Source organism: Hemitrygon akajei, chromosome 10, assembly GCF_048418815.1.
Source record: "Hemitrygon akajei chromosome 10, sHemAka1.3, whole genome shotgun sequence".
Classification (NCBI taxonomy): domain Eukaryota; kingdom Metazoa; phylum Chordata; class Chondrichthyes; order Myliobatiformes; family Dasyatidae; genus Hemitrygon; species Hemitrygon akajei.
In genome coordinates, this window is record NC_133133.1 from 4,017,282 (window position 1) to 4,029,708 (window position 12,427).

A 12,427-nucleotide genomic window follows, 5' to 3' on the forward strand; every position below is an offset into this window, starting at 1 on the left:
AATATAGTATTAATCGTAAGACTCTTGGCAGCATGGAGGTGACCTGATAGAGTCACCCTTGTAAATCTGCTCTGCACTATTCTGTAGTTTCCACACCCTTCCTGTAGTGAGATGACCAGAACTGAGCACAGTACTCCAAGTGGGGTCTGACCCTAAGATGATCCCCGAGGGATCTTAGGGTCCGAGTCCATAGGACACTCAAAGCTGCTGTGCAGGTTGACTCTGTGGTTAAATAGACATGTGGTGCATTGGCTTTCATCAACCGTGGGAATGAGTTCAAGGGCTGAGAGGTAATATTACAGCTATATAGGACCCTAGTCAGACCCCACTTGTAGTAATGTGCTCGGTTCTGGTCATCTCACTACAGGAAGGGTGTGGAAACTATAGAATGGTGCAGAGGAGATTTACAAGGATGTTGCCTGGATTAGGGAGCATGTCTTATGGGAATAGGTTGAGTGAACTTGGCCTTTTCTCCTTGGAGTGACAGAGGAGAGGTGACGTGATAAAGGTGTATAAGACGATGAGAGGCATTGATTGTGTGGATAGTCAGAGGATTTTTCCCAGGGCTGTAATGGCTAATGTAAGAGGGCACTGTTTTAAGGTGCTTGGAGTAGGTACAGAGGAAATGTCGGGTAAGTTTTTTACACAGTGAGGTGAGTACGTGGAATGGGGTAACGGTGATGGAGGCAGATACAATAGAGTCTTTTAAGAGACTCTTGGATAGGGCTGTGGGTAACCCTAGATAATTTCTGAAGTAAGTTCATTTTCGGCAGAGCATTGTGGGCTGAAGGGCCTGTATTGTGCTTTAGTTTTACTGTGTTTCTATAAGTAAACAAATATTGAGAACGAGTGATGAGTCCTTGAAAGTGAGTCCTTGGGTTGTGGGAAGATTTCAATGATGGGGTGGCTGAAGTTATCCCTTTTGGTTCAAGAGCCTGATTGTTGAGGGGATAGTAATTGTTCTTGAGCCTAGTGGTGTGAGTCCTGAGACTTCTGTACCTTCTACCTAATGGTAGCATATCACCAAGGTTCAGCTCTCTTCTTGAGAAGAGAGCATGACCTACCTGGCTGATATATTTTATCACCAGACTCTCAAACACTTCATTGCTGTGGAAGTAAATGCTACTGGATGATAGTCTTTGAGGCAGGTTACTACGTTGTCTGCTTCAAGCGGGTGAGTAGCTCAGCCTACTGAAGCACAAGGTTAAAAATCTGAATGAGCACTCTCACCAGTTGATCAGCAGAAGTAGTCTTTAGTACTGAGGCAGGTACACCGGCTGGGCTAGATGCTTTCTGTGGGTTCACCCTCCTGACGGCTACTCACATGTTGGCTTCAGAGACTGAAATCACAGGGTCATTGGGTGCTGTGGGAGTTCATGATGGTTCCAACATGTTTTGATGGTCAAAGCGAGCTTAGAAGGCAAAGATGTCATCTGGAAGCAAAGGCCTGTTGTCGCCTGTGTTGCTTAATTCTACTTTATAAAAGGTGATAACATTGCTATGTTGAGCATTCTTCATTGATTCAAGTGGTGTAAATTAACTTTATCAAGGGTCAACTTTATTCACTATATACATTTACACATGTATTAGTAATTTGCTGTGGTGTGTTGGTCAGGGCACAACATGCACCAAAAAGCAATAACATTCAACAAGACCGGAAAGGAAGGGGGAAGGTGCCAGAATAAGAAGGGGGGAGGGGAAGAAAGACAATAGGTGAAACCAGGTGGGTGTGGGAGGGGGATGAAGTAAGTGATAGGTAGAAGAGGTAGAGGTTGGAGAAGAATACATCTAATAGAGGAGAGTTTTAATAGCCATGTTAAAGTTTTTGTTTTAATAGCTCCTAATATTTTTGTTTTAAACGGCATGCTTGTCATGGAGTTCCCAAATTCTACAATTTTGGTATCATCTGTCTGATTGCATGCTGCATGTTCTTTTGGGATGAGGTTGAATTAACATATTTTGTTTGGCTTTACTTAGTGTTGATGGAGCACTGGGAGTGTGCATCACTGCCCCGGGAGGAGCCGTGGCATCTGTCCCCAACTGGACATTGTGTGGCATGGAGCTGATGAATGGGACCTCTATGTCTTCTCCAAATGCTTGTGGAGGCATTGCTCTCTTAATCTCAGGTACACTAAGATAGTTTGTAGAGTTATTGCTTCCCATTTCCCCTGCAGAAATAGACAATGTATTACACAGGGAGTCTTTTTGCTCCATTAATTCTGTGCCATCATAAAAAGGAATAATCTAGTCTAACTCCACCTTCTAGAGTTTAATCCACAGCCCAGCAGGTAATGGCTTTTAATATATATAATCATACGAGATTTAAACATGACATGAGTTTCTATGTCTAACACCTTTCTGGCAAAAGAAGGACAGTGCAGTAGTGTAGTAGTGAGCACATCACTTTACAGTACCAGCAAAGATCTCATCAAGAATACAATGTGCAGTGCTGAAGGAGGTGAAAAAGAACCTGAGAGTATCAGCAAAAGATTTGCAAGATCTCTAAAACTTGCAAAAGTCCCTGTTCATGTGCCAATTATCAGAAAACCACTGAACAAGAATGGTATTCATGGTAGGGCTCCATGGAGGAAACTAACATTACTAACAAAACTAACATTACTGCACATCTCAAGTTTGCAGAACACCTGGATGTTCCACAGTGCTTCTGGGATAATGTTCTGTGGACAGATGAGACAAAAGTTGAATTTTTTTCCAGAAGTGCACATTGCTATCTTTGGAGGAAAAGGGCACTGCACACCAATACCAAACCGTCATCCCAACCATGAAGCATTGAGGGAACAATGAATTCAAAATTGTATAAAGACGTTTTACAGGAGAATGTCAGGGAGGCAGTTTATCACCTGAAGCTAATATAAGCTGGATGATACAACAAGACAATGATCTGAAACTCAAGTGTAAATCAACAACAAAGTGATTTAAAAAGAAGAAAATTCATGTTTTGGAATGGCCAAGTCAGAGTCCAGACCTTAACCCAATTGAGATGCTGTGACGTGGCCTGAAGAAGGCTGTTCATGCAAGGTATCCCAGAAATGTTGATAAATGGAAGCAGTTTTGTCTGAAGGATCGGTTTTAAATTTCTCCTTGCCTTTGGGCAAGTTTGATCAGCAGCTACAGGCAACTTTTGGTAGAGGTTATTGCTGCTAAAGGAGGTTCTACCAGTTATTAAATACAAAGGTTCACATACTTTTTCCAGTCTGTACTGTGAATGATTAAACAATAAACACATGAAGGGTACAATTGTTTGTGTGTTATTAGTTTAGGTAGATTGTGTTTGTCTATTATTGCAACTTAGATGAAGATCAGACCACATTTTATGAGTAATTAATGCAGAAAACCAGGTAATTGCAAAGGATTTACGAACTTTTTCTTTCAATTGTACCTTTATGAAATCTCCCCTCAATCTTCTATGTTCTAGGGAGTAGAGTTCTAACCTATTCAATCTTTAACAGTTTTATAAAACTATGTCCTCCAAGTTTTGATTGGAAAGGACAGTTTATATTTAATCCATCAGGTCCCTCATTACTAGACACCTTGGTTAAATTATTCATCCACATTCCCTGTTCCAAAGGAATTAACCACTGCTCTGAGGTTCTGTTTATTAGTCCTAGTAATTTTCTCAAAATATCTTCTTTGTATCTGTATTGGTGACCAGAATTGTGCACAGGACTTTGTATTATCTACCCAGTCCTGACAAGGTCTTTTCTTTAATGCTATAAGCCTCAGCACCAGAGGGAGATGGAGAACAGACAGAGTGATGGGCAGAGAGAAAGAAAAAAACAAATAACTAAATATGTCAGGGATGGGGTAAGAAGGGGAAGAAGGGCATTAACGGAAGTTAGAGAAGTCAATGTTCATGCCATCAGGTTGGAGGCTTCCCAGCCGGTATATAAGATGTTGTTCCTCCAACCTGAGTGTGGCTTCATCTTGATAGTAGAGGAGGCCATGGATAGACATATGGGAATGGGACGTGGAATTAAAATGTGTGGCCACTGGGAGATCCTGCTTTCTCTGGTGGACCAAGCGTAGGTGTTCAGCGCAACGGTCTCCCAGACTGCGTCGGGTCTCATCAGTATATAAAAGACCACACCGGGAGCACTGGACGCAGTATACCACACCAGCCGACTCACAGGTGAAGTGTTGCCTCACCTGGAAGGACTGTCTGGGGCCCTGAATGATGGTGAGGGAGGAAGTGTAAGGGCAGGTGTAGCACTTGTTCCGTTTACAAGGATAAGTGCCAGGAGGGAGATCGGTGGGAAGGGATGGGGGGAACGAGTGTACAAGGGAGTCGCGTAGGGAGTGATCCCTGCGGAAAGCAGAAAGAGAGGGGGAGGGAAAGATGTGCTTGGTAGTGGGATCCCGTTGGAGGTGGCAGAAGTTACGGAGAATTATACGTTGGACCTGGAGGCTGGTGGGGTGGTAGGTGAGGACAAGGGGAACCCTATCCCGAGTGGGGTGGCGGGCGGATGGGGTGAGGGCAGATGTGCGGGAAATGGGAGTGATACATTTGAGAGCAGAGTTGATGGTGGAAGAAGGGAAGCTCCTTTGTTTAAAAAAGGAAGACATCTCCTTCGTCCTGGAATGAAAAGCCTCATCCTGAGGGCAGATGCGGTGGAGACAGAGGAATTGTGAGAAGGGGATAACATTTTTGCAAGAGACAGTGTTGGAAGAGGAATAGTCCAGGTAGCTGTGAGAGTCAGTAGGCTTATAGTGGATATCAGTAGATAAGCCATCTCCAGCGATGGAGACAGAAAGATCAAGAAAGGGGAGGGAGTTGTCAGAAATGGACCAGGTAAATTTGAGGGCAGGGTGAAAGTTGGAGGCAAAGTTAATGAAGTCAACAAGCTCAGCATGTGTGCAGGAGGCAGCGTCAATGCAGTCGCCGATGTAGTGAAGGAAAAGAGGGGGACGGATACCCGTACAGACTTGGAACATGGATTAATTAAGTCTGAGGCCCTTGGTAAAAGTTACCTGAGAGCTCAAACCTCTTGGTGTGCCCAAACTTTTGCATGGTGCTCCTTTCCTTTTTTTCACTCTAAAATTGTGCAAAGCAAAAATAATACACTAATCTTGCTTAAAATGTTGAAAAGAATGTTCTATCTTTAACTTTATGACTTTTGTATGCAGGATGGTTTTCTGAACCAACATGTTGAAGGAACCAACTAGAGAGCAGGCCATTCTAGATTGGGTATTGAGCAATGAGGAAGGGTTAGTTAGCAATCTTGTCGTGCGAGGCCCCTTGGGTAAAAGTGACCATAATATGGTGGAATTCTTCATTAAGATGGAGAGTGACATAGTTAATTCAGAAACAAAGGTTCGGAACTTAAAGAAGGGTAACTTTGAAGCTATGAGACGTGAATTAGCTAAGATAGACTGGCAAATGATACTTAAAGGGTTGACGGTGGATATGCAATGGCAACCATTAAAAGATCGCATGGATGAACTACAACAATTGTTCATCCCAGTTTGGCAAAAGAATAAACCAGGGAAGGTAGTGCACCCGTGGCTGACAAGGGAAATTAGGGATAGTATCAAGTCCAAAGAAGAAACATATAAATTAGCAAAAAAAGGCGGCACACCTGAGGACTGGGAGAAATTCAGAGACCAGCAGAGGAGGACAAAGGGCTTAATTAGGAAAGGGAAAAAAGATTGAGAGAAAGCTGGCAGGGAACATAAAAACTGACTGTAAAAGCTTTTATAGATACGTGAAAAGAAAAAGATTGGTCAAGACAAATGTAGGTCCTTTACAGTCAGAAACAGGTGAATTGATCATAGGGAACAAAGACATGGCAGACCAATTGAATAACTACTTTGGTTCTGTCTTCACTAAGGAGGACATAAATAATCTTCCAGAAATAGTAAGGGACCGAGGGTCTAGTGAGATGGAGGAACTGAGGGAAATACATGTTAGTAGGGAAGTGGTGTTAGGTAAATTGAAGGGATTAAAGGCAGATAAATCCCCAGGGCCAGATGGTCTGCAACCCAGAGTGCTTAAGGAAGTAGCCCAAGAAATAGTGGATGCATTAGTGATAATTTTTCAAAACTCCTCAGATTCAGGATTAGTTCCTGAGGATTGGAGGGTGGTTAATGTAACCCCACTTTTTAAAAAAGGAGGGAGAGAGAAACCGGGGAATTATAGACCGGTTAGTCTGACATCGGTGGTGGGGAAAATGCTAGAGTCGGTTATCAAAGATGTGATAACAGCACATTTGGAAAGAGGTGAAATCATCGGACAAAGTCAGCATGGATTTGTGAAAGGAAAATCATGTCTGACGAATCTTATAGAATTTTTTGAAGATGTAACTAGTAGAGTGGATGGGGAGAGCCAGTGGATGTGGTATATTTAGATTTTCAAAAGGCTTTTGACAAGGTCCCACACAGGAGATTAGTGTGCAAACTTAAAGCACACGGTATTGGGGGTATGGTATTGACGTGGATAGAGAATTGGTTGGCAGACAGGAAGCAAAGAGTGGGAGTAAACGGGACCTTTTCAGAATGGCAGGCAGTGACTAGTGGGGTACCGCAAGGCTCAGTGCTGGGACCCCAGTTGTTTACAATATATATTAATGATTTAGATGAGGGAATTAAATGCAGCATCTCCAAGTTTGTGGATGACACGAAGCTGGGTGGCAGTGTTAGCTGTGAGGAGGATGCTAAGAGGATGCAGGGTGACTTGGATAGGTTAGGTGAGTGGGCAAATTCATGGCAGATGCAATTTAATGTGGATAAATGTGAGGTTATCCACTTTGGTTGCAAGAACAGGAAAACAGATTATTATCTGAACGGTGGCCGATTTGGAAAAGGGGAGATGCAACGGGACCTGGATGTCATTGTACATCAGTCATTGAAGGTGGGCATGCAGGTACAGCAGGCAGTGAAAAAGGCAAATGGTATGTTGGCATTCATAGCAAAAGAATTTGAGTACAGGAGCAGGGAGGTTCTACTGCAGTTGTACAAGGCCTTAGTGAGACCGCACCTAGAATATTGTGTGCAGTTTTGGTCCCCTAATCTGAGGAAAGACATTCTTGCCATAGAGGGAGTACAGAGAAGGTTCACCAGATTGATTCCTAGGATGGCAGGACTTTCATATGAAGAAAGACTGGATCGACTAGGCTTATACTCACTGGAATTTAGAAGATTGAGGGGGGGATCTTATTGAAACGTATAAAATTCTAAAGGGATTGGACAGGCTAGATGCAGGAAGATTGTTTCCGATGTTGGGGAAGTCCAGAGCGAGAGGTCACAGTTTAAGGATAAAGGGGAAACATTTTAGGTCCGAGATGAGGAAAAACTTCTTCACACAGAGAGTGGTGAATCTGTGGAATTCTCTGCCACAGGAAACAGTTGAGGCCGGTTCATTGGCTATATTTAAGAGGAAGTTAGATATGACCCTTGTGGCTAAAGGGATCAGAGGATATGGAGAGAAAGCAGGTACAGGGTTCTGAGTTGGATGATCAGCCATGATCATACTGAATGGCGGTGCAGGCTCGAAGGGCCGAATGGCCTACTCCTGCACCTATTTTCTATGTTTCTTTTGGAGATCAGTTCATCTTCTACTCACTTAACTATTCACAGTAACAGAAATTTTGACCAGCGGTGCCCAAACCTTTGCATGCCACTGTATACCCAATGACTTGCCCTTATGGTTGTGTTGCTTTCTGTTCATCCTGCTTTTATTTCACTGTGAAACCTTTTCAGTGCCAACCTCGCTATTGTTTTCACATTAGGTTTGAAAGGAAATGGCATTGGTTATACTGTGCATTCAGTGCGCCGTGCTTTGGAGAACACAGCAATGAAGGTGGACAACGTTGAAGTGTTTGCACAAGGCCATGGAATCATTCAGGTAAACTAGACATGTTACCCATCTTTCTGAAGATACTTTGCCTCAGTTGTTGATGTCTTCATTCATTCATCCATGTTTCAGTATTTCAAAAATGCATTCCTCTTCATTGGGTAGAGGCATGATGGTGAGTCTGTGCTGGATTGGGGGCTGGCTCCTCTGGTTGGCGCTGCTCTCCAGTGTTCGCTCAGTGGAAAACAAGATAGATTGTGGTCTTTTGTAGCGACACTTGTACGTGATGAAACGTAGCTCCAGGACCACATCTTATGCACCATCAGTTATCAGGCCATGCACTCATGGATTTGTGCTAACAAGATAATTATTATTTTTTCTTTGTGACTGTATGTGTTGTGTGTGACATTCGGTGCTGTGTTTTGCATCTTGGCCCTGGATGAACGCTGTTTCATTTAGCTGTTATATGTGAATGGTTGAATGACATTAAACATGAGCAGATGGAGTGACGTGCAGTTTCACAAAGATAATTGGGTGGATGCAGCCAGCTATTGTTGGTGAGTTCTGATAGTGCAATTAAAGTGAGCCACACTCTCACCTTAGCCCAGTTCCTTATTGTGACATGGCCTTTAATTTATTCCTGTCAGATTGATAAAGCCTATGACTACCTCTGCCAAAATGTCTCAGTAAAAAGCAGCCATTTGGGCTTCAATGTCAAGATATACCACTGGCGTGGAATCTACCTCAGGGAGCCAGCATATCTGTCTGTGCCAATTGACTTCTCTGTTTCCGTGGAGCCAGTCTTTCCTGAAGACACAGGTAAGGAGAAAGCAAACTTCTTTGTAACTATAGTGGAATGGATGGTGCTGTAGCAGTTAGCAGTATGGTACTTTACAGCGCCAATCACCCGGGCTCAGTTGTCACCACTGTCTGTAAGCAGTTTGTATGTTCTCCCCATGAACTGCATGGGGTCCCCCCCCCCCCCCCCGGGTACTCCAGCTTCCTCCCACATTCCAAAGATGTACGGGTCAGTGGGTTATTTGGGCACCTGGGTGTAATTGGGCAGCACGGGCTCATTTGGCTAGAAGGGCCTGTTACCGTACAGCAGTCACCACAAGTGTCACTGCACATTCTGGTGCCAGCTTAGAATGCCCACTAGGTTCAGCAGAGCAACACAAACAATAACAGATCAAACCAAATGACAAAACAACAACAGCAAAACAAGCCCCATTTCTCTCTCCCTCCCTCCCTCCCTCCCACCCACGTACATACACAGTCCTCTTGCACCAAGAAAGACCGCCTTTGGCCTCCAGTTTCTAGTGGACTGTTGGATTCGCAGACATTTGGCCTTCAACTTCCCCAATGGGCTTGTAGAGATTCGCAGACATTGTGCACTGACTTCCCCAGTGGATTCACAGAGATTCACAAACTCATACCTCTGGCCATCTTTGGCCTCCAATCTCCAGTGGACTGGTGGATTCATAGACCTTGGGCTTTGACTTCCCCGGTGAAATTGCAGAGACTCACAGTCTCAGGGCTCTGACCATCAGGCCTTGACTTCTGGACTTCCGATCAATCTTTGGGCTATGATTTGGACTTCTGTAAATACTGTGAAATGTGTTATTTGAGTTATTGACCAACACAGTCAGAGGTGGATGTCCTCTGGGTGGCCTGGAAGTGTCACTGTGCTTCCAGCATCATCATAGCATATCCACGATTTACTAACCATAAACTGTACACCTTTTTTCTTGGAATGTTACACTAACCAAGATGCTACATTGCCACCCTACATTTAGTGAGGCCAAGTGACTGGTCATGTAGACACCTGAAGTGCTGTTTTAATTTAAATCGGTAGATAACAGTGAGAAGATTGGTCTGCAGATACACCTGGCTTTGACGTGCAATGCATCCTGGGTGCAGATCCCTTCCCATCTGGAGCTGATGAACCAGTCACGGCGGGTGACAATCCGGGTGGATGCGCGCGGTCTCAAGGAAGGGTCACACTACACCGAGGTTAGTCCTGTGCTCTGTCCACTATTTTATCCTTTCAGAGCTAGTTTTGATGCGTCAGGGTACAATCATCTCCCTTTGTTTGTAGAAAGAGTCTTGGCTGAGAGAAAGTGAATATGTCCCCTTTCAAATCATAAACACGAGATTCTGCAGATGCTGGAAATCTACAGCGTGCACACAAAATTCTGGAGGCAATCAGCTGGTCAGTCAGCATCTATTTATGGAGGGGAATAAACGAACAATAATTTGGGCAAAGACCCTCAGTGCTAATGAAGCATCTTAGCCTGAAAGTTCTAGGTTGAGGGTTTATTCTTCTTCATAGATGCTTACAGACCTGCTGAGTTCCTCCAGTGTTTTATGGGTGTTGCTCCCATTTCAAATGATACCTTGGTTAATCTAACCCCAATCCTAACCTTCAAGAGCAAGTAGAGGCCAAGGGCAGCCCCAAGAAGATAGATAATCACCCTGGAATGTTAACTCTGTTTCTCTCCACAAAAGCTGCCTGACCTGCTGAGTGTTTTTAACATCTTCTGTTTATATTTCAGCTGAATGGAGCATTATGTTCTTTTGCTTGTGAAATGGCTAGGGTATAAAAATAGGGGAGTGTTCTACAATTATATTGTTTGTGGGTAGTATCCACATGAAATTTTAGTCCCCCTAAAATCCAGAGAATTACAAGGCTAGCAGGAGGGAGTTTAAGAATGAAATTAGGAAAGCCCGAAGAGGCCATGAGAGGGCCTTGGTGAGCAGGATTAAGGAAAACCCCAGGGCATTCTCCAGGAATGTGACGAGCAAGAGGATAAGACATGAGAGAATAGGACCAATCAAGTGTGACAGTGGAGAAGTGTGTATGGAACTGGAGGAGGTAGCAGGGAGTACTTAATGAATACTTTGCTTCAGTATTCACTACGGAAAAGGACCTTGGCGATTGTAGAGATGACTTACAGCAGACTGAAAAGCTTAAGCATATAAACATTAAGAAAGAGGATGTGCTGGAGGTTTTGGAAAGCATCAAGTTGGATAAATCACTGGGACCGGGCGGGATATACCCCAGGCTACTGTGGGAGGTGAGGGAGGAAATTGCTGAGCCTCTGGCAATTATCTTTGCATCATCAATGGAGATGAGAGAAGTTCTGGAGGATTGCAGATGTTGTTCCCTTAGTCAAGAAAGGGAGTAGAGATAGCCCAGGAAATTATAGACCAGTGAGTCTTACTTCAGTGGTTGGTAAGATGATGGAGAAGATCCTGAGAGGCAGGATTTATGACCATTTGGAGAAGCATAATATGATTAGGAATAGCACATTACAGATCCTTCGGCCCACAATGCTGTGCCGAACATATACTTACTTTAGAAATTACCCAGGGTTACCCATAGCCCTCTATTTTTCTAAGCTCCATGTACCTATCCAAGGGTCTCTTAAATGACCCTATTGTATCCACCTCCACCACTGTCACAAGCAGCCCATTCCACGCACTCACTGATCTCTGCGTAAAAAAACTTACCTCTCACATCTCCTCTGTACCTGCTTCCAAGCACCTTAAAACTGTACCCTCTCGTGTTAACCATTTCAGCCCTGGGAAAAAGCCTCTGACTATCCACATGATCAATCCCTCTCATCATCCTACACATTTCTATCAGGTCACCTCTCATCCTCTGTCGCTCCAAGGAAGAAAGACCAAGTTCACTCAACCTATTCTCATAAGGCATGCTCCCCAAACCAGGCAACATCCTTGTAAATCTCCTCTGAAGCCTTTCTATAGTTCCCACATCCTTCCTGTAGTGAGGTGACCAGAACTGAGCACAGTGCTCCAAGTGGGGTCTGACCAGGATTCTGTGTAGCTGTAACATTACCTCTTGGCTCTTGAACTTAGTCCCATGGTTGATGAAGGCCAATACACTGTATGCCTTCTTAACAACAGAATCAACCTGCGCAGCAGCTTTGAGTGTCCTATGGACTCGGACCCCAAGATCACTCTGATCTTCCACACTGACAGGAGTCTTACCATTAATACTGTATTCTGCCATCATATTTGACCTACCAAAATGAACCGCTTCACACTTATCTGGGTTGAACTCCATCTGCCACTTCTTAGCCCAGTTTTGCTTCCTATCAATGTCCCGCTGTAACCTCTGACAACCCTCCACACTATCCACAACACCCCCAATCTTTACGTCATCAGCAAATTTACTAAGCCAGGAATCCTGGCTATTTTTTTCATTAGTTTTTGTTCTTTAAGAGTTGTCCCAAACAAGTGGCTGCTCCGATTAACCAATGGTTCAATTAACGAGAATCTAATGTAGTTAAGGGACGATACAAGAACTTACCTCCTGGATTGAAAATGTGCCTTATTTCAGTCATAAGGAAACTGTGAGAAGGTTGTGTCTCTTCATTAGTTAAGCATATTGAGACATAACCTTATGAAATGTATAGGATTCTGGGGGGGGGCTTGTCCATTCAGAAATCTGAGTTTTAGAAAAGGAGTTCCCCAAGTAAAACTGTGTTGAGTAAGTAGTCCTTGCTGAATGTAATGGATCTTTGGATTCCCTACTCCAAATACTAAGGATTAAAGCAAAACTGAGGCCAAGATCAAATCATCTGTAGTGTT

The 12,427-nt window shown here is 43.8% G+C and overlaps 1 protein-coding gene across 1 annotated transcript in view; it reads left to right on the forward strand.

Annotated features, from left to right (window-relative positions):
* LOC140734152 (tripeptidyl-peptidase 2-like) overlaps positions 1-12,427 on the forward strand; it is a 209,655-nt gene that overhangs the window by 99,588 nt on the left and 97,640 nt on the right. Inside the window, exons 11-14 of the mRNA XM_073057757.1 lie at positions 1,978-2,126; positions 7,746-7,861; positions 8,458-8,629; positions 9,666-9,823. Of these exons, the coding sequence (XP_072913858.1) occupies positions 1,978-2,126; positions 7,746-7,861; positions 8,458-8,629; positions 9,666-9,823 (595 nt within the window). The remainder of the gene's footprint in view (positions 1-1,977; positions 2,127-7,745; positions 7,862-8,457; positions 8,630-9,665; positions 9,824-12,427) is intronic.